The 23,630-nt window shown below is 38.0% G+C and overlaps 1 protein-coding gene across 1 annotated transcript in view; it reads right to left on the bottom strand.

Moving 5' to 3' along the window:
* LOC126413328 (unconventional myosin-IXa-like) overlaps nt 1-23,630 on the bottom strand; it is a 347,425-nt gene that overhangs the window by 101,750 nt on the left and 222,045 nt on the right. Inside the window, exons 20-23 of the mRNA XM_050083235.1 lie at nt 22,565-22,708; nt 16,923-17,184; nt 7,391-7,596; nt 672-980 (exon numbers count right to left, since the gene is read on the bottom strand). Coding sequence (XP_049939192.1) covers nt 672-980; nt 7,391-7,596; nt 16,923-17,184; nt 22,565-22,708 — 921 coding nt within the window. The remainder of the gene's footprint in view (nt 1-671; nt 981-7,390; nt 7,597-16,922; nt 17,185-22,564; nt 22,709-23,630) is intronic.

The following is a 23,630-nucleotide window of genomic DNA, read 5'->3' as shown; positions in this document are numbered from 1 at the left end:
AAGTCTCCTGCAGAAATATTGAGCCACGCTGCCTCTATAGCCATCCATAACTACGAAAGTATTCCCAGTACAGAATTCTGTGCACAAACTGACGTCTTGAACTGGGTGGCCACTCTGTCCTAAGGGGTCCATTTGTTGTCTGTCCCACATTAATTTATGTGGTTATTTAACGCAGTGTCACTTGTCTGTTAGCACTGACAACTCTACACAAATGACACTGTTCTTGATCGATACTAAAGACTGTCTGTGGTGAAAGATAACACCTGAAATTTAGTATTCTCGGCACACTCTTGACACTGTGGATCTCGAAATATTTAATCCCCAAACCACTTCAGGAATAGAATATTCCATGCTTGTAGCTCCAACTACTATTCCACATTCAAAGTCTGTTTATTCCCACTGTGCTGTCATAATAATATTGGAGACCTTTTCACACAAATTGCCTGAAGAGAAATAACAGCTCCACCAAAGGACTGCCCTTTTGTCTGTATGTACAAGACACTACCACCAGCTGTATATGTGAATACTGCTATCCCATGACTTTTGTCAATTCAGTGTGTTACTGGGAGTTTCAGTTTTCAGTACAGCTATTAATTTATATTGTCAGAGGTTTAATTTGGAAACACAATTTTTGTTACTGAGAAAGAAACAAAAATATATTTCTCACATACTTGTGCATTTGTGTCCTTGTGTTACAATAGCTATCATTGGTTCTGAGCAGTATACGCAACGATCTTCTTTGGAAAATTTTGTTACTTTCCGGAATGTATGCCCTGCAATTGTGAACAGATTGCCCTTCCACTCAAGGGCATCTGAAGCCTTGCTGACAGATGGTGAACCATCCCCCACACATATTGCTGGCCTCGAAGCCGGATCACTATTTCGACGACGCAGTTCCAACGTTGTAATCCCACCACTGCGTGGCCGCCGTGGAACTCCTATGCCTGAGCTTTCACTTGAAAGGAGTAGTTTAGTAGCACCTGGGGAGAGATTTATTTGCGGATTAATACATTTTGCAGTTATGAAGTTGAGACAGTTTTTGAAACCCTGTTCATCTTGGAATAGAAAAAGCAGGAAGATTTCATTCATAAAAATGAGTCACTGCAGTGAAACACTTACTGAAATTCACCAACAAAAATCATAAACTGTTAATCTGTATTACCATTTTCAGTTGTCACAGCAACCATCTTCTGACCTGTGAAGAGACTATTTCATAACTATAAAAATTCTTACACACTCTAGATATGCAATACAAAGTCACTCAGTTCTGTTTTGACATCACATTATTAAGCAGAATATTCAAGTTCATTCCAGACAAAATGAGCTCTAGTCTTTCTTAGGACATGATGGAATTACATTACAATCTTGAAGTTTCTGATCTGTGTTATGAAATACTGACAGACTACATAATCTCTGAACGCAGAAGTGATGTGCTATATGCAGAAAAATATCTCAATGCCAGCCACACCAGATTTGTTTATTATGATAGCTTACCGTCCAAAGCTTTATGAATAATATTCATCACCTCAGACAATTTTCAAACCACCAATGATTTAATACCTTTACTGCCAACAGAAACAAGAAATCCACAGGCATCCCTGACTCCAAAAAATAATGAAAATTGTCCACGAACAATATCTTACCAGGGAGCTTAAAAACTCTTTTCTATTACCAGGGTATTACAAGACTTTTGCTGAGCAGACAGTTATCAGTATTTGTATGATCCATAGGAAGACAAAATAACTATAGCCAATTAGAGAAACTATGCAGTACATTAAGAGAGACGAAAATTTGGGAGACTGAAATCCAATATCAGGAAAAGAAAATGAAGGGAAAATAGTCAAACATGGACTGGGGGGAGGGGGGAATGAAAGGCGAATCCACAAGGCACAATTCTACACAAAGCACCATTTAATCATTGCAAACACAAGGGTCATGAATCAAGGATTGCTGTATACATGGAAGAGATCTGGAAACACCAAAATGTTTCACATAGATTATGTAATGATAAGAGATTTAAAACCACATTTGAAACTGCAAAACATATCCAAGAGTACACATGGGCTGACAATAATGTACTGGTTGTGAACTGCAGAGTAAAGTTGAATAAATTGCTTAAGGGTCTCCGGAAAGGCTCAAAATCATGAAAAGTTCAATTTTTACTTTTTTGTGTTTTCTGAATCTGCAGACTATTACCTTTTAATAGACATATAATTTATTCAATTCCGAAGACTACAACTATTTTTAAATTTTTTTTGAAATGTGTTCTACATGGGCGTGACCCACTGTGGCGCTGTTAAACAGCTGTCAAATTGTGTTATTATTAACATCTGTGTTCATCAGGTACATTTTAGTGATGTGAGATAAAGTATGTGTTGTGGCTAACCTGTGATGGTTCAATATATATCGCTGGTGTGATTGTCGATTGTTTCGTGTTTATTTACTCTGTCGTTATCTCGAAAATATTCGTAATTAATTCTGTTTCTTGAGTCTCTGTTTTGTTGAAGTATAATAATGAGTAAAAGTAAAGTTATTAGAAATCCTCTGAAGGCTTTTAAGAAAAGGAGAAATGTTGGAAAGCCAAAGGTATGTGTTATTACTGTAAACAACAAAAGACGATAACCAAGTGAGTGAACCTAGCCTCTCAAGTACACCTGCCCATAGCAGTCAAAGCGGGAAAGAAAATACTTCACAGAAGAAGCTTGGTTCAATGAGTGAAAACTATGAATGTTTTATGGGTGAATCGGATGCGAATGAAATATTTGATATGTCGGTTCTCAAAGGATTTTTTTCAAACTGTGTAAGATGTATTCATTGTAGTGAAGTTGGTCTGGAACTCTCCATAATAAAGCACATAGGACTTGCTAGTGAAATACAACTGAAATGTGATAAGTGTTCATACATGACCACCTTTTGGAACAGTGTTGCAGTAACTGCAACTGAAGAAAATGGTAGCAAAATCTACGAACACAACATTAGATTTGTTTATTCCTTGCGTTCAGTTGGTAAGGGTGCTACTGCAGGTGCAATTTTCTGTGGCATCATGAATCTTCCAAATCCCCCAACCAAGTTTACGACCTATAATAAATTAATAGGGTCTAAAGTAGAAGATGTCTGTATATAATCTATGAAGAACGCTGTGGAAGAGGCAGTAATGGAAAATAATGGTAACAGAGATTTGACTGCAGCGTTCGATGGTACCTGGCATAAACGGGGACACACATCTTTTCATGGTGTAGTATCTGCCACCAGTATGTATACAGGGAAAGTTTTAGATATAGCAGTAATATCAAAGTATTGTAGATGTCCACAAAAATATAAAGGTACACATGAAAATAATTGCAAAGCTAACTATAGTGGCAGTAGTGGAGGAATGGAAGTGGCTGGTGTTGCCAGTATATTCCAGCGTTCTGAGGCGTGTGATAAAGTGCGATATGTTAATTACCTTGGTGACGGTGATTCTAAAAGTTTCAAACATGTTCAAGGACTGAAGCCCTATGGTGATGATGTTGTAGTGCAGAAATTTGAGTGTATTGGACACGTACAGAAGCGAATGGGAACAAGACTTCGGTGACTGAAAGCTTCGTACAAAAAACAAAAACTCAGTGATGGTAAAGTGTTGGATGGGAAGGGAAGGTTAACTGACAGTGTAATTGACAAAATACAGAACTATTATGGAAAGGCTATTAGGCAAAATACACAAAGTGTCGACGAAATTAAGAAGGCTGTTTGGGCTCTTTTTTTTTCATACTTCTTCAACCGATGAAAATCCCCAACATAGCTTGTGTCCCGAAGAAGAAGACAGTTGGTGTAAATATAACAAAGGATTGCTAACTGGTGAAGTGTACACTCATAAGCATAGTCTGCCTCATGCAATAATGGAGGTGATAAAACCTATTTTCAGAGACTTAGCAGCACTTGAACTGTTGAAAAAGTGTATTCACGGAAAAACTCAAAACCCCAATGAAAGTGTAAATAGTGTTATATGGTCGAGAATCCCCAAGACTGTATTTGTTGGAATAGAAACACTTCACTTTGGTGTGTATGATGCTGTTGCGACTTGCGATGATGGCAACATTGTAAGGTGCAAGGTATTTAGAAATATGGGAATGAAGATAGGTTCTAACATGGTACGAGCGATGCTTGCTTTAGACAAGGAACGCCTTCGGGCTGCAGACAGGGCTGTAAAGAGTCTAGAAATACAAGCAAGAGTAAACAGGAGGAGGAACAAGAGGAAGCTGGAGGAGGAGTTTGCAGAGGATGGAGATAATCCATCCTATGGACCTGGAATGCACTAAAAAGTTAATCCAATCTTTGTCGCTCGATTCCCAAAACTTTTATTTTCTCATACTAATTACATGTTTTCTAAGGATCTTCCAAACATATTTGTTTCAAACTTTCAGTAAATGTTACACAATACCTTCTGCATAATTTAACACAGCCTTTTTCCAAAAAACTGTATATTTTTGAATATATAAATAAAAAATTGCAAAAAAATGTTGTGAATTTTCATTACAATTGAAAAAAAATCATCTTTAATAACTGAACTAAAATTTTGTAAAATCCCTGTGTTAAGTTGTAGCCCATATTCCAATAAATAATCTGTAAAAAGTTCAACTTCCTACCTCAAATACTTTGTGAGGAAAGATGTAATTTATAAGCATTATTTTAACATTGCAAGTATAGGGCGTTCCGGAGCCCCTTAAGTTAGGAAATTAAGGGCATGGGGCCCTGAGAAGCTGAAAATTAGAAAAGGAACATTAGGAAACAACTAAGTCAATGTGGGGAAAGGATCACAATAGGAAATGAATGTATACCTTTGATAGATAGAATTATGAAGGCAGCAGCAGAACAATTGGGCAACAAGACAATGCTCAATAGACATACCTGGATAGCAAATAATATATTGAATCTACTTGACAAAAGCAGAAAATACAAAAACACAGCAGGTGAAGCTGGTAGAAGTGAATACCCATGTCCAAAAACTGACATTGACAAAAATTCTAAAATGATGTGTAGGATGGCTAGAGAAGAAAGCCAAAGCAGATAAAGCATGTATGACTAGTGGAAAGATACATACTACCTACAGGAAAATTTAAAAAAATCTTTGGTTAAAAGACAAGCACCTATAGGGCTGTATAATGGAAACTAACTTGAAGACAAAATTGTGGACGTAGCTCCTCAGACTTTAAGAACATAACAATCTCTTGCCATAGATGCACCATGCTCATAGGTGTGAATATTACCAAAGGATCAGCTTAATAAGTCATAGTTACAAAATACTAACAAAAATCATTAACAAAAGAATGAAAAGACTGATACAAACAATTAATTCTGCAAGAGACTGGCAAAGGACTTGAAGACCTTCAGAACAGAATACTGTCTTTAGGATGAGGTTATAAGATAAACAAAACATCAATAAAAATAAAGGAACTGTAATAGAATCAGGCAAATTTGATGGCCAAAAAATCAATCTGAGTTCACTATCATACTCATTAAAGAACTGCAACGCAATTCAACTTTGTGACAGGGAAATTCAGTGTGTATGATCATATGGCATGAGACTGGGATGAAGCTAATAAGAATGTTGAAATTTGTAGGATAGCTGAGTGTTACTTCTAATCACACAGTGTTACGTCTGATGACACAACCTCCAATTAGCGGGATGGATTTCATTTAAGGGCAGGATGCTGGTTATATATTCTAGATCAGCAGATAAAGAACATACATCTGTCATTTCTGACATGCTCCAGTAATTTCAGATCTAACTGAATTGGCATGGAGTGTCAACTTGCGAATATTCTGAAATGTTAAGCGCCTCACAAGACAACATACCGAAAGACACAGCTTTCCATTTCACATTCCACACTCCCCAACTATTTTCTGCTTATAGCAGCTATAGGTTGAAATACATAAAACATACCTCTGATTTCATCATTTGACACCCACGATCCATTTCAAAATGATGCACGCTTACATTAAAGATGTTCATCTAAATCTACATCTAGATCTATACATGCACTCCACAAGCCACCATATGGTGCTTGGTGGAGAGTACCCTGTACCACTATGGGTCATTTCCTCTCTGTTCCACTAGCAGACAGAGTGAGGAAAAAATAACTATCTGTATGCCTCAGTATAAGCCCTAATTTCTATCTTATTTCCATGGTCCTTATGCAAAATGTATGTTGGCAGCAGTATCATTCTGCAGTCAGCTTCAAATGCTGGTTCTCTAAATTTTCTCAACAAGATCACCATCATCTCTCCAGGGATTCCCTTGTGACTTCCTGAGACACATCCATATCACTACAGGTAACAAATCTAACAGCCCACCTTAGAAATGCTTCGATGTCTTTCTTTAATCTGACCAGATATGTATCCTAAACATTCAAGCATACTCAAGAATAGGTTGCACTAGAAACCCATATGCAGTCTCCTTTACAGGTCAGCCATATTTTCCTAAAATTCTTCCAATAAACTGGAGTTGGGCATTTTTCTTTCCTACCACTGTCCTCACATGCTTGTTCCATTCCATATCACTTTGCAACATTATCCCCTGATATTTAAATGATATGGCTGTCAAGCAGGACACTAACAATGCTACATTCAAACATTACTGGTTTGTTTTTCCTATTCACCCACATTAACTTACATGTACATAGAAAATAACGGCAGTCCTATCACACTTCCCTGGGGCACTCCAGACAATACCCTTATCTCTGAGGAACATTCGCCATCATGGACAACCTACTGGGTTCTATTACTCAAGAAGTCTTTGAGCTAATCTCTTATCTGGGAACCTATATCATTTGCTCGTACCTTCATTGACAGTCTGCAGCGGGGTATTTTGTATATCTACAAATGTGGAACCTGCCTGTTGCCCTTCACCCACAGTTGGCAGCAGATCACAGGAGAAAAGAGAAAAGCAAGTTTCACATGAGTGTTGCTTTTTAAAACCGTGTTGATTCATGGACATAAGCTACTTGGTCTCTACGAAATTTATTATATTCAAGCTCAGAATATGTTCTAGAATTCAGCAGCAACTACACTGTAAATCATCTGAAATTTCTGCTTGATCTACACTTCACTAGTCACCACAGACGACATCTACCTTCACGATAGTATTCACACATACCAGGCCACTGGAAAAAAAAAATATTTTCAATTGGTGCTCAGGTTAATGATCATTCAGTTATGCCACAGACGGGTTAATATCTTACAAAATGAATTGTTCTTAACTGTTGCAGTGAACATTACAACACTATGGTTCCACCTGTAAAGCAAAACTTTATGCCAAGTTTGTCTTTCAGGAAAAATGGGGTATTAAATAATTACAAAACAGCCAACTTTATGATCTCTAAATAGCCAGGAGTTTCTTTTGAATACATACCCGACGGGTCAATGACAACACCACCAGATAACTCCTCCCCAGCACTGCGACACACTGTTCCCCGAGGTGCCCTCTGCCGCCGCAAGCCACGAGCAGGAGCTTCAGGTTCTGTTGGTGAATGACCCTCATGACTAACACTTGCTGACAATGTTGGTCGTCGTCTTGTATCACCAAATAGTTCAACCGACACTGACCGACTTTCCCGCCTGTAAAATACATATTTTCAAGAAGCTATATGAATATTTCTTGGAACACTATAGCTGCAACAATCAGGAAGTGAGTGATACTAATGAAAGAAACAAAAAATTTAAAACTATGAAAAAAGAAGAAACAATGGAACAAAACTCAATTACATCATATATATCATCCAAATTTCTGCTCCACCTAATAGGCTGAATATTTATTGCGAAAAATTACCTTATATTTTGCAACACCCAAAGAAAATAAGCGCATGAAATTTATACACTATGGAATGTAAATATTTCAGAAGCCTTTTCAGTGTGTAGCACAAGTGCCTAAGATGACTGACATATTGTTCGCCCAGCCATGTAGCATTGTACAGCCATGCCAATTATTTTGAGTCAAGAAATAGAACATTTGCAGCAAGAAAAGTGTCCACATGGACAGTGTGATGATGTTTGGAGCACCACATATCTTCAGCAAGGGGACCATTGTTATGGACCCTTTGATATACCACCAGAGAAATGCACACAGACAGTGGTGCACCCAATGATAACACTGGACACACGAGTAGTAACTCAATCTCTCTTCCAACATGTTCTGGTTCTACTTACAGCTTCATAATGGATGTATTTGTGTATGTAGATGCTGAAGAGAAAAAGAATTCAACACTGTTATACACGCCTGGTGTAGAGAGCCATTCAGTGCACAACACAATAGCCTCTGGCTCACACAGCTGGAAATATGGACAGTAGGCATTACATTTCTGATGTGTTAAAGTCAGTGGTTGTAGTTTATCTTCAAAGTCTGCATAATGTTATCTACCAACAAGATAACACAAGACTGAATTTTTCAAGTGCTGAGCTGACATATCTCTATACATAGGATGTTCAACTGTTGCACTGGCCAGCACGTTCCCCAGACGTCTCACCCACTGAGAACATCTGTCATAGGTTGCCAAGAGATTGGCACATCACCACTCAGAAGCTACTACAACTGATGAACTTTGGCACACGATCGAAACAGCATGGAATGACATAGCTGTGTCTGCTATCCTAGCACAATTCAACAAAATGCCCAGCTGGATTGGAGAAATAGTTGCCAACAGAGATGCCTGTGTACTAAATTTTGGGCATCAGAACATATAAAAATTTAATATGTACTCTTCCTGCTATAATGAGCTATCCTTCCTGGTGTTGGAATGTTGATGGCAAGTAGTGTACTTAAACACTGATGAGCCAAAAAATTATGATAACTGGCAACCGCAAGAATAACACAGCCTGGTGGCATTGCAGGCACATGAAATGGAAAGGAAAGTATATAAGCGGAGCAGATACAAATGAAGAAACATTCTAACAATGATGAGAGACAATGGGAAACCCAATGACATAGGCAGTTTTTTTTAAAAAAAAAAGACAGATTGTTATGGCCCCATCTCTGGGAATGAGCACCTCAGTAAAGGCGAAGCTCCTCAGCTCTTCACATGCTACTGTCACAAACATCAATGGAAAGTTGTTCAGGGTGTATATGTGGACAAGGAAAAAAAAATTCCTCGATTTTTCACAGATATTCCTTTTAATTCAGTATGTTCACCAGTCCTACAAAAATTCTGTTTAAGAGTTTTGAGCTAGTATGAAATTATGGTTCATAATTTATAAGCTTTATACTGACATTATTCTACCACTTCCAATATCTTGCTAATTTTTACCGGAAGAAACTACACTTTTTCCATGCTAAGTGGCAGTAGGTTTTACGTAGATTTTCCCTCAGAACTGTAAAATTTTTCAATCCTTTCAATGGTTAACATTTCATACACTGGCATAGAACTTCTCAGCACTTTAAGAGGGGAAAAAAACTGGTGAAGAAAAAGAAGAGCAGTTTTGGAAAGACCTCTGATGAAAACAAAGAAGAGACTTTTGGAAAGACCTTTGATGTGCAGCAACATATACGCTTCACATTTTCACATTACAGAAGTGTAAAATCGAATTTCACCAAACACGGCACGTTAGTTTCTGGGGCATTGCATTATTTCACCAGCCAATGACAGCAGATACTCAAATCATAAGACATGTGCTGTAGTCAGCCAACAGCAAGACCACCGTTAAATAGTGTGAACACACAAAGAGGAAAAGTTAATGGTTTACATTAATATACTTAGTGTAGCTACAAGAAAAGCTAAGCAAATGTTAATATACCTAAAAACAAAGATGATGAGACTTACCAAACAAAAGCGCTGGCAGGTCGATAGACACACAAACAAACACACAAAATTCTAGCTTCCGCAACCAACGGTTGCTTCGTCAGGAAAGAGGGAAGGAGAGGGAAAGACGAAAGGATGTGGGTTTTAAGGGAGAGGGTAAGGAGTCATTCCAATCCCGGGAGCGGAAAGACTTACCTTAGGGGGAAAAAAGGACGGGTATACACTCGCGCGCGCGCGCACGCACACACACACACACACACACACACACACACACACATATATCCATCTGCACATACACAGACACAAGCAGACATGTCTTTGTTTTTAGATATATTTTTCCCACGTGGAATGTTTCCCTCTATTATATTCATAAGCAAATGTTAAGTTTTAAATGAGAGTCAAACCCTCTGTGATTTAAGAAATTCATCCCATATTTTCACATGTAACATAATACATCTTGTTTATAAGGAAATTTACTTTGAAAGTAATGCTTTACAAACCACCGTTCGCTATACTTTCCCCGAGACTGTTAAGAAATAGGTTCGTTTTAGCAGTTGCCAGATAGCACCAGAAAATAGGCATTATTGCGCGTGCGCAGCTGCAGTGATGTAGGAAGCCCAGATGTTTGTATGTATAAAGCATTAAGAGATCTTATTTTACGCCATAACAGAAACAGGACATCAGAGGATACTTCAGGAGCATCAGAATTTCCTAAACCATACTAAAATGCATAATTCGGCTTGAAGGCAGATTGGTTTATCCAGATTTACAACAAAGTAGGTCCCACAAGATGATAAGCTTTTCAGTGCGCTTTTCGGGATATTAATTTTCTTGGTGTACCAGTACTGTACTATCTCATGTTTGGTTCTTTATTATGGCATAATGCCATACATGGCAGAAGATGAAAGTAAGCACTTCAAATAAATTTATTGCCTCAGCAGAAGAGATTAATAAAGCCAAATTTCTTTAGCGAACTGACAAAAATAACTTCATTGTTCTGCAAGGAGATTAATGCTTAACTGCCAAACACATGGAAATAAAATCAGAAAACTGAAACTAATAATAAATTTTTGCCTTTCGTAATTATGTGAATGTATTTTAATTCACTTGATAGCTCCCCGACACAGAAATCCGTTTTGTTTTCATTTGACGTGGGAGCTGTACACGAAGAGGAAACAGTGAAATCACTTCATGTAAACACAGGTCACCTGGAGACTAGCCCCCTCCCCACTACAACTCTGACAACTCTGCGCATGCATGAATCTGGGCAGCTAGGTTGTGCCAGAAAAATTTTTCTCGTTAGCATCTGGCTGCTTGCTGCTACTGCAGATACAGCTAACAGCCACACTTCAAGTAGTCGGAAGTGGGAGAAGGTACTGCTCATATGCGAGTCAATTGTGCGTGCACTTGAGCCTGCTGGCAACTGCTCAAATGAACTTACTGTAAACAGTTGTGACGTCACACTCATAGAAAGCAATTTATTGTTACGAAGCATTGTACAGTCTTCGCCCTAAGGCCTTCGACATATTTTTGCTGTTTGCAGACGCTTGTACTCACATGGTGTTTTGTTGTTGTAAGTGGTGCATTTCCTTTGTAATTACAGTTTTATTTTGTTCCGACAGGGTAACTATCTGTGCTACAGTGGTCTGAGGGGCACAATAGTTAACTAGTGTTGATGCTTAGGCCATCAAATTCACCTGATCCGAGCCCAATGGAACAGACACGGGATGCTATCAGGAGACAGTTCTGAACCCACAGACCTCTGGCCAATAATCTACAGGAACTGTGTAATCTGTGCTTAGATGTCTGGTCATACCTCCAGAAACTTACTGAGGACTTGCTGTTGTATTGTGTCTCAAAAGTAGATCAACATGCTATTAAGCAGGTGGTCAGAATGTTTTAGATCATCATTGTAAATCTAAAAAATATTAATGTCAAGTATTTTCTAGTGATTTTCTGTTTTTCCTATCCTCTAGATATCGTAATTTCACTCTTGCCTCACTTTTTTTCATTCATTCTAACATCACATTCTGCCAACAGCCTTTTCTAGTAACACGAAAGTTAAGCGCTCTCAGGCTCGGTTAGCACTCGGGGGGTGACCGAACGGGTCTGCCAAGCACTGCTGCACCCGGGGTGCACTCAGCCCTTGTGGGGCTAATTGAGGAGCTAATTAACTGAGAAGTGGCAGCTCTGGTCGCAAAAACAGACAATGGCTGGGAGAGCGGTGTTCTGACCACACGTACCTCCATTTCCCCATCTAGTGACACTTATCAGATGACGATGACATGGAGGTCAGTCGGTACTTTCGGCCTTCTGAGCCTGTTCAGACAAAGAGAGAGGAATTTAACATTGTGTTCTGTGAGACGTTTAATGTGTTAAGTTACACGTCAACATGCAGAAACAGCAACTGCATGCTACTTCTGTGAAGTATACTAACAACAGATGTTGGACTAATCGTAAACTTCTCACACTGGTAATTCTGGGATTTATTTCTAGATTATATATGCATTTGTACAAGTGGAGAAAAGCAGCTACTTTGGAAAAAAGTCACTGCTCTTCCTCTTACACTAAACAGCTACTGTTTCATATAAAACTCCAAACAAAGCATTTAGGTAGCTTTCAACAAGCTGTTTACACACCGACAAAATTAAAACCTATTTAACATTAACATGAGAGTTACTTTGCATCTACTTTCTTGAGCTCAAATATTCTGATGAACTGTGAAAGGACTAGCTAATGAAAAATTCTTTTACTTTGTGATAGGGAAACATTCCACGTGGGAATGCTTGGGTCTGTATATGTGTGGATGGATATGTGTGTGTGTGCGAGTGAATACCCGTCCTTTTTCCCCCCTAAGGTAAGTCTTTCCGCTCCCGGGATTGGAACGACTCCTTACCCTCTCCCTTAAAACCCACATCCTTTCGTCTTTCCCTCTCCTTCTCTCTTTCCTGATGAGGCAACAGTTTGTTGCGAAAGCCTGAATTTTGTGTGTATGTTTGTGTTTGTTTGTGTGTCTATCAACCTGCCAGCGCTTTCGTTCGGTAAGTCACCAAATATATATATATATATATATATATATATATATATATATATATATATATATATATATATATATATATATATGGTTATAATAAAGGGAAACATTCCACGTAGGAAAAATATATCTAAAAACAAAGATGATGTGACTTACCAAATGAAAGTGCTGGCAGGTCAACAGACACACAAACAAACACAAACATACACACAAAATTCAAGCTTTCGCAACAAACTGTTGCCTCATCAGGAAAGAGGGAAGGAGAGGGAAAGACGAAAGGATATGGGTTTTAGGGAGAGGGTAAGGAGTCATTCCAATCCCGGGAGCGGAAAGACTTACCTTAGGGGGAAAAAAGGACGGGTATACACTCGCACACACACACATATCCATCCACACATATACAAACACAAGCAGACATCGTCTTTCCCTCTCCTTCCCTCTTTCCTGATGAGGCAACAGTTTGTTGCGAAAGCTTGAATTTTGTGTGTATGTTTGTGTTTGTTTGTGTGTCTGTCGACCTGCCAGCACTTTCATTTGGTAATGCTCATTGTCTGCTGACAACCTGTTACAAACTTTTGCAAAAGAATATAAAACTCTATTCTGAACCCCAGCTGTCTGCTGTGATTCAGTGGTGAGCCTGTCCTGTTATTCTCGTAACTGTATGTGGTGTGACTATATCTGGGTCCTTGTGTCACCAGCAAACTTCACAGTTTTTGAGATGTCTTCCAGAGACCCTGACAAATTATTTATTTAGATCAAGAACAGATGCAAGGCAACCACCGAACTTTGCAGAGCATCACATTTAATTTTTTACTGCTCCACATTTAGTCTTATAATTATCATTTATTAATATGATCTTTCATTTTCTACTGTTAAGATACGACTCCATCTATGCAAAGGTAATCCTCTAACACCAGTCTATTCTAGTTTCCCAACTAGATTTTAGTATTCACTCTATTGAAAGTCTTCACCAGATCATATATAATGTTAATATGATACTTTTGTTGTGTAGTTCTGCCAAGGCAATGTTTGTGAGATCATGCACTGGTTTCCCCATAGAGAAGTCTTTATAGAAGCAGTTCCATAAATTAGTGTGATTACTGCATATTTCAGTTGTATGTATCCCCTAACACATAGCAACATCACAACTCATTACAACAGTATCCACAATGATTCCTGACTATTACAAGCAAAATGTCATTTCTCTTCTTTTTTTTCCTTTTGTTTACTTAACATATACTTTCCAACCTAAGACATTCATTTCTTCAGTGCCCATTTCTGAAGCAATTTTTCACACTTTTTTCAGTAAGCACTCATCATTCCCACCATTTGTAATGTTTATTTCTTTAGTTTTCCCTTACCTGTGAACTCAAACAATTTCCTTTTCTTCTCAGTCCTCTTTCATTTAAACATTTACACTTAATGTAACAGATGCTTACAAATGTCTTTCCTTATAATTCATTTTCTTACCTTTTAATTCAGTTTGTTCACCAGTCCTACAAAACGTCTGTTTAAGGGATTTGAGTTAGTATGAAATTATAATTCATAATTTATAAGCTTCATACTTACATTATTCTACCACTTCCAAAATCTTGCTAATTTTTCTGTGGTCAAATAGCTTTCTTGATGTAAATTACTACTGAAAACCTATCCACTTTTAAAACACAATAGTGAAAAATCAATGTTATTCACCGTGTGAGGCACGGCAAAAAGACATTGGATTTGCATTCGGAAGGACAGCAGTTCAAATCCCTATCTGGCCATCCACATTTAGGTTTTCCATGGTTTCCCTAAATCATTCAAGGCAAACTGGGATGGTATCTTCAAGAAGGACCTCGCTAGTTTCATTCTTCAACCTTTCATCATTTGAACATGTGCTTTGCCTCAAGTGACCTTACTGTCAACAGGAAATCAAACATTAATATTCTTTTCCTTCGATCAACATTATTAACTATAGAGTGATATTTTTACATAGCTATTACAATACCAATTCACAATGAACGAAATATAAAATACCTAATTTTCTCAGTGGGCTACTTTCATTACAAATCCTATTTTTATATTTTATTAAAATCTCTTATCTACTGCAATACATTGCCAAATTAACAATTCTCATCACTGTACATGGTGGCAAACTTTCTATGTTACTCATCTCGCTCCACCGGAAGACATAACCACAACTGAGGTGTAATTGCTTGCAGTTCATATTTATGCAATTACTGACACAGACAGCTGGAACCAACATTCAAGTTTAACACCTAACAAATTCAGTCACTTCTGGTAGCCTGTTGCTTTGAACACTTGCCTTGAGGAACTGTCTTTCTCTGTCAATAACACTGCATATAGCCATGGAGGAGTGCTAAATCAAACCAGGACTGACATAGCTGTGAATTTTCCAGGCATTATATATACCTTCTGAAATGGTTCATTTTCACCATCAGGCAAAATAACAACTACTACTAATATCATCTTTATTACATTCTTCCTTACAATTTTGATTAATTAATAGCAGAAATTATCATATCTTTTAGGGCTCAGAAAACTTTTTTTTCCCCCACGAGTTGTTCAATTCATTCAATACTGGTAGTCGGCATCTGAAAAGGCATAATACAGCACTGGGCCCAGACTGGTCGAATCGTCGTAAGAGGATCCTCAACAGGTAGCAGCATTTTGCCATCTTTCAGCAGCATAGCGCCAATGGTTGCAGGCAAAAACTGTAATCTTCTATATAGCTGTCCGCAAATCATGGTCTTGCGGAAGTGTTCTTGCTTCCTGCGCACGGGGTCCCGGGTTCGATTCCCGGCGAGGTCAGGGATTTTCTCTCCCTTGAGATGACTGGGTGTTGTTGTGTAGTCTTCTTCTTCATCATCATCATCATCATCATCATCATCATCATCATCATCATCATCATCCATCACCATTACGGTCGGAGGAAGGCAATGGCAAACCACCTATGCTAAGGCCTTGCCTAGTCAGCGGTGCGGGTCTCCCGCAATGTTTCCTACGCTCCTTGGAGAATGGGACCTCATCGTCTATACAGCTGTGACAACACTGAGGCATTGCCATTGAGACATTTACAAAATCACGTTACATTATTGGTTAAGGTAGGCGCACAAAGCTACCACACCCAGTCCACTGTAACTGTCAGTGATCTCCGAATGTCGACTCAACTACAGTAAAACTATCACAGTATGTGTTCCGTTTCCGCTGGTTAGCACATCTGCAAGTGTGTTACACACTTCCACACATCTACAAACAACAATTTTCACTCAATATTTCTGCAAACATCAAATTACCTAAATAGATACATTGCAAGGATGACATAGATCAATTTAATTGTAAGTGAAAAGTGCAAGAAAGTTTACTTAATTCTGTTTTTATGTTATTGACACTTTGGGATGAGAAGTTCCACCTTATGCAAGACAACTTTTTTGTTTTGTTTCACCCATACATGTTTCAGCACTTTTGTCCTATCGTCAGTGGGTTTAATTTTTATTTTTAACTGTAAAATTGTTATTACATAACATTTGTGTTGTTTATAACATTATGTCAAAGTTCCATTTAAGCTTAAGTGGCGAAATGTGGATGTAAGCATTAGTTAACATACATTACATGATGTTATTGTCCATTTATGTTGGTAGCTATTCTTCTACACAATATACAACTTGTCATCTGCAAACAGAAAAACATAATTTATTTTTTCTGTTCGTTATCCATTTATGAATGGAAATGAGTCTGTACCACATTTTTTGTGTGTAACTTACAGTTCTGAAGTTGTAGTGTGTTCTCCTTTGTTGTTGGTGAAGTAAATAGGCTTACTTCTTAACCTATCATGGAAGGTATGTTAAACTAATGCTTACATCCACTTTTCGCCACTTATGCTATAAATGGAACTTTGATATAATGTTATAAACAACAGAAATGTTAATATTTAACAACAATTTTACAGTTAAAAATAAAAATTAAATCCACTGACGATAGCACAAAAGTGCTGAAACGTGTATGGGTGAAACAAAATAAAAAAGGTGTCTCGCATAAGGCGGAACTTCTCATCCCATTTTCGTAGCAAGAACGGACGCAACAAGAACTGCACCACAATATGACTATTTATACTTTACCTGACTGGTTTATGGACAGGTATACTCTTATGGCCATCATTTTGTAGAGGAGACTTCCCAGGAACGGAATATGGTGAGGGAACATCTTCACGCCGTCTCCATACAGGATCAGGTTCTGGTGCTTGAACTGGTGCTGGGAAGGGACTCAGGGCTGTTGTTTGCACAATGGGAGGTGCAGATCGTGTGACAGTTTCATCCACTTCTCCATCACTGTGTGGACCTGTCATCCCGCTACTTTCCCTCCTCTCTGTTATTTTATTTACTGAAACAGTAATCATGTACAAAAACGTTTAATACAATTTATTCTTATACTTATAAAACTAAATGATAGAACAATAAATGCATCCAATTTGGTTCTGCTCTCTCTCTCTCTCTCTCTCTCTCTCTCTCTCTCTCTCTCTCTCTCTCCCTCTCTCTCCCCCCCCCCCCCCCCCCCCCCCAACCCATCCTGCTCCTAATTTTAGAAATAGTTATATGAATGCAGCATGGAGGTTACATACCTCATATTCATTGCAATGTGATTAATTTCTGGTGGGTTTCTTTTTCTCCCCTTCTTAAAAATTACAATGTTGCTGCAGTTATTAAGTTATTTCATATAATCATAAAAAAGTAGGCACAGGCAAACTGTATGACAGAAACACCCGAACTGTCTATACTAGAAACACTCCAAATGCAAAACTGTGCTCTTCATAAAATGAAAAAAAAAAAAACAAAGTACCTATATATCAGTGAGTCATGGTTGGAATCTGTTAACTCATACCAATGCCTGGGTGTAACACTTTGTACGGGTTGTGGGTAAAGCAGGTGGCAGCCTTCGGTTTATTGGTAGAATTCTGGGGAAATGCAATCAGTCCACAATACAGATTACTTACAAATCATCCACATGGCGGATCCTACAGTATTTCTCTAGTTTGTGGGACACGTATGAAATAAGACTAAGAGGGGATATTGGATGTATGCAGAGAAGGGCAGCACAATTGGTCACATGTTTATTTGATTCATGGGAGAACAACAGATATGTTGCAAAAAACTAATAGCATACTATTGAAGGCATACATAAACAACTCCAAGAAAACCTACTTATAAAGTTTCAAGAACCAGCTTTAAATGATGCCTTTAGGAATATAGTACAAACTGCTTCATATTGCTCCTGTAGGGATTGTGAGGACAAGCATGCCATTAAACAATCATTCTTCCTGCATTCAATATGTGACTGGAATGGGAAAAAACCCTAGTAATTGGTACCCTAGAATGTATCCCCTGCCACGCACTTCACAGTGGTTTGCGGCATATGGATGTAGATGTAGATGGTTTGGCACATCCTCAACTCTGCTCTTGGCTACAGTCATTTCATTTCAATGGTTAGTTCACCAGTGGGCATTACCCCATAAAAAGCTACGCAGAAAGCGGAGTGGAGTTTGTACATGACATGACTGTTTTCACATGTAGCTCTTTCTCTGACTGACTTGGAAAATTAGTTGACCAACAGATCTGCCTTACGATATCCATATATACTCCAGATTCCCCAATCACCACCGCTAAGCAGCTACAAAGGAGCTTCCCCATTTATTACTTGCAGACTGCAGAGCTAGGACACTGAAGGTGCGTGTGCGTGTGTGAGAGAGAGAGAGAGAGGGAGAGAGAACCCTCTATTCTTTATTGTATTATTATTATTATTACTATTACCTTCACTTTCTCAGACGTTAAGTCCGGTTAAAAATGGAGTGACGCGGACCTTGATCAAGCGTCACTTCCTTTTAACTGCACGGTATGTGTTATATTGCATTTAGGAACTTTCGGGTAATTGAACATGTATCAATAATTACGGATTTCTGTAGCTGTATATATATGTTTGGATGTAGCTGTATTGCATTGATGTACTGGTGGATATTGTGTGGTATGACTCCTGTAGTTGATAGTATAATTGGTATGATGTCAACTTTATCCTGATGCCACATGTCTTTGACTTCCTCAGCCAGTTGGATGTATTTTTCAATTTTTTCTCCTGTTTTCTTTGGTATATTTGTTGTATTGGGAATGGATATTTCGATTAGTTGTGTTAATTTCTTCTTTTTATTGGTGAGTATGATGTCAGGTTTGTTATGTGGCATTGTTTTATCTGTTATAATGGTTCTGTTCCAGTATAATTTGTATTCATCATTCTCCAGTACATTTTGTGGTGTATACTTATATGTAGGAATGTGTTGTTTTAAAAGTTTATGTTGTAAGGCAAGCTGTTGATGTATTATTTTTGCGACATTGTCATGTCTTCTGGGGTATTCTGTATTTGCTAGTATTGTACATCCGCTTGTGATGTGATCTACTGTTTCTATTTGTTGTTTACAAAGTCTGCATTTATCCGTTGTGGTATTGGGATCTTTAATAATATGCTTGCTGTAATACCTGGTGTTTATTGTTTGATCCTGTATTGCAATCATGAATCCTTCTGTCTCACTGTATATATTGCCTTTTCTTAGCCATGTGTTGGATGCGTCTTGATCGATGTGTGGCTGTGTTAGATGATACGGGTGCTTGCCATGTAGTGTTTTCTTTTTCCAATTTACTTTCTTCATGTCTGTTGATGTTATGTGATCTAAAGGGTTGTAGAAGTGGTTATGAAATTGCAGTGGTGTAGCCGATGTATTTATATGAGTGATTGCCTTGTGTATTTTGCTAGTTTCTGCTCGTTCTATAAAGAATTTTCTTAAATTGTCTACCTGTCCATAATGTAGGTTTTTTATGTCGATAAATCCCCTTCCTCCTTCCTTTCTGCTTAATGTGAATCTTTCTGTTGCTGAATGTATGTGATGTATTCTATATGTGTGGCATTGTGATCGTGTAAGTGTATTGAGTGCTTCTAGGTCTGTGTTACTCCATTTCACTACTCCAAATGAGTAGGTCAATATTGGTATGGCATAGGTATTTATAGCTTTTGTCTTGTTTCTTGCTGTCAATTCTGTTTTCAGTATTTTTGTTAGTCTTTGTCTATATTTTTCTTTTAGTTCTTCTTTGATATTTGTATTATCTATTCCTATTTTTTGTCTGTATCCTAGATATTTATAGGCATCCGTTTTTTCCATCGCTTCTATGCAGTCGCTGTGGTTATCCAATATGTAATCTTCTTGTTTAGTATGTTTTCCCTTGACTATGCTATTTTTCTTACATTTGTCTGTTCCAAAAGCCATACTTATATCATTGCTGAATACTTCTGTTATCTTTAGTAATTGGTTGAGTTGTTGATTTGTTGCTGCCAGTAGTTTTAGATCATCCATGTATAGCAAATGTGTGATTTTGTGTGGGTATGTTCCAGTAATATTGTATCCATAATTTGTATTATTTAGCATGTTGGATAGTGGGTTCAGAGCAAGGCAGAACCAGAAAGGACTTAATGAGTCTCCTTGGTATATTCCACGCTTAATCTGTATTGGCTGTGATGTGATATTATTTGAATTTGTTTGGATATTAAGTGTGGTTTTCCAATTTTTCATTACTATGTTTAGGAACTGTATCAATTTAGGATCTACTTTGTATATTTCCAATATTTGTAGTAACCATGAGTGGGGTACACTATCAAAAGCTTTTTGGTAATCAATGTATGGGTAGTGTAGCGACCTTTGTTTAGTTTTAGCTTGATATGTCACCTCTGCATCTATTATCAGTTGCTCTTTACATCCTCGTGCTCCTTTGCAACAGCCTTTTTGTTCTTCATTTATAATTTTGTTCTGTGTTGTATGTGTCATTAATTTCTGTTTAATGACTGAAGTTAATATTTTGCATATTGTTGGTAGGCATGTTATGGGGCGATATTTAGCTGGGTTCGCTGTGTCTGCTTGATCTTTAGGTTTCAGATATGTTATTCCGTGTGTAAGTGTATCAGGGAATGTGTATGGGTCTGCAATGTAACTGTTAAATAATTTAGTTAGATGTGAATGTGTTGAGGTGAACTTCTTTAACCAGAAATTTGCTATTTTGTCATTTCCAGGGGCTTTCCAATTGTGAGTAGAATTAATTGCTTGGGTGACTTCATGTTGCAAAATTATCACTTCAGGCATTTGTGGTATCATCTTGTATGTGTCTGTTTCTGCTTGTATCCACCGTGCATGCCTGTTATGTTGTACCGGGTTTGACCATATGTTGCTCCAGAAGTGTTCCATGTCTGTTATGTTAGGTGGATTGTTTATTTTAATGTGTGTGTTATCTATTGTCTGGTAAAATTTCTTTTGGTTTGTGTTGAATGTTTGGTTTTGTTTCCTTCTATTTTCACTTTTTTTGTATCTTCTGAGTCGTTTGGCTAATGCTTGTAATTTCTGCTTCTTTTCGTCTAATTGCTCTGTCGCTTCTTGTTGTGAGATTTTACCTAACTTTTTTCGTTTTTTTTCCAAGATTTCATTTCTTATAAATTGTGTTAGCTGTCCGATGTCTTTTCTCAGTTTTTCTATTTTGATCTGTAGCCTGTGTTGCCATGCTGGTTTTGTGGGTTTCTTCTGTGTGCTGGTTGGTTCTGATCTCTGCTTAGTGTGTATATTTAGTGTAGTGAGTGCTCCTATATAAACCAGTAGTTGTAGCTCTTCCATAGTTGTGTTTTCATTTATTTTGTTGTGTACGATTGTGTTGATAGTTTTTATTGTTGTTTCGACTTGTGGGTTATTTGGTGGTCTACGCAAGAATGGTCTAATGTCTGTATTTGTGTCTTTGTATTCTATATATGTTAGCTGAAATTTTTCTTCTATATCTAACATCTGTGTCACTTCGTGTTCTATTTGTGCTTGTTCTGGTGGCTGTCTTAAGATTTCGTTTTCCTCTGATTGTTTAATTGGTGCGCGTTGTTCTTTGTTTGTTTGCTCTGGGATGTTTGAGTCCATTACTGTATTTTCTTCTTCTTCTGATTGCACATTATTTTGATCCAGTATTTGTTGTACTTGTTGTTTGATGTTTTCTAATTCTGACTGGGGTATCCTGTTATTTTTTATTATTACACGGATCTGATCAGCTAATCGTTGTTCTGTTAAAAATTTTAATTCTGGGTATCTGGTGATAAATGTTGTGTATACTTGTGATCTGTATCCAGTTGTGTTGGTTCCTAGGTTTGTTGCTTGGTAATAACAGAACATGAGGTGTCAATTAACTTCATCTGACCATCTCATCCTCTGTCTTTGTTTTCCTTCTAGGGTGGTTGCAGGAAGCATATCCTGCAAAACACCTCTATTTGGATTTAAATCATTTTCCAGTTGGCTAGCAGTGTCGTTACCATTGTGGGCGGGCATAGGGTTCAAGCGTCGTCCCCGACCATGACGGCGCTTGTCCGAGGCTTCTTTAGTTCTGTCCTGAACCAACTAATCACACTAAAAGGGGGGTTAGCCCTATTAGTGGTTTGTTCTTTTCGTCGTCTATTACGACTGGCAGAACATACCGGAGGCCGATTCTTTTCCCGGGCCTCCACGGGGTTTATTATTATTATTATTATTATTATTATTGTGTACTGTTCGTTTCTGACACATATTGTAACATTAACTTGCCAAGGATGTCTGTTTAGATGTAAAAGACAGCCTGTTAACACTCTAATCTTGCCAAATTAAATAAATGCATAAATTCAGTAAATTTAAGTAAAAGTAAATAAAAGGAGTTAAATAAACATCACTTACAATTAAAAGGGTATTTCTGTCGTCTTAACCTCTCGTGAGTAACATCAACAGAAATATTACTCATAGATGACTCACTACTCCTCTGTGAATCAATGCTTCGTTGTGAAGACAGACTGTCACTGCTACTTCCTTTTCGTATACCTGCTAAAACACAACACCAACAGTGAGATAATGTGGCTAGTCAGTGACCAAATTTACATCCTTGAATATCACTAACATTTTTTCCACATTGTATGGAAATAGCATATGAGGGGAGGATCAAACATAAATGGGATTTTTGTTCCTGAACATCAACAGTTGGTAGGACTAGCCCCGCACTTCTGCTATGCTTAGGGGGACTGTTAGAAGTAAGGAGAGATTACTGTTAAGATATTTCCGGCCATTTCGTCAGTAACGCTCATGATGTCTGAGCAACAGGTGCACCCCTCCATTGAGCAACACATAATTATCAAATTTCTTGCTTGTGAAGGAGTTACAACAGCGGAAATTTGCCATGATTGACTGCACAGTTCGGTGATAAAACACTATCAAGGACACATGTTTTTGCCTGCCATAAAAAGGTCAAGGAAGGACAAGAACGTGTGGAAAATTAGCAACATGATCGCCGTCTTCGGACAATCATTACAGACAGAAACATTCATGTGATTAAAGACATTACTGAGGAGGATCAACAGGTGATACTATCAGAAACTGAGCAAGCATCACAAACAATCTACAGTTTCGTGAAGCGTGTTCCAGGTGGGTACCTAAACTTTTGACCAAAAACCTAAGTTGAGACGTTTGGCAGTCTGTCAGATGCCTACAGCAAGGTTTGCGGAAGAAGGTGATGCATTTTTGAGTCGGGTCATCAACTGAGACAAAACATGGGTTCACCACTACACTTCAGAATCCAAACAAGCCAGTAAAAAGTGGCGGAGGAAAGGAGAGGCAGCACCAGTGAAAGTCAAAACTCAACTGTTAGCTGGCAAGGTTCTTTCAACCTTTTTTTTTTATCAGCGAGGCATTTTGCTGATTGATTTTTTGCATGAGCGATGTATAATCAATGCTGCTTATTACTGTAAATTAT

Source organism: Schistocerca serialis, chromosome 7 (assembly GCF_023864345.2).
Source record: "Schistocerca serialis cubense isolate TAMUIC-IGC-003099 chromosome 7, iqSchSeri2.2, whole genome shotgun sequence".
NCBI classification, from domain to species: Eukaryota; Metazoa; Arthropoda; class Insecta; order Orthoptera; family Acrididae; genus Schistocerca; species Schistocerca serialis.
Note: the sequence above shows the minus strand (reverse complement) of the source record. Positions and strands in the feature narration are given on the sequence as shown.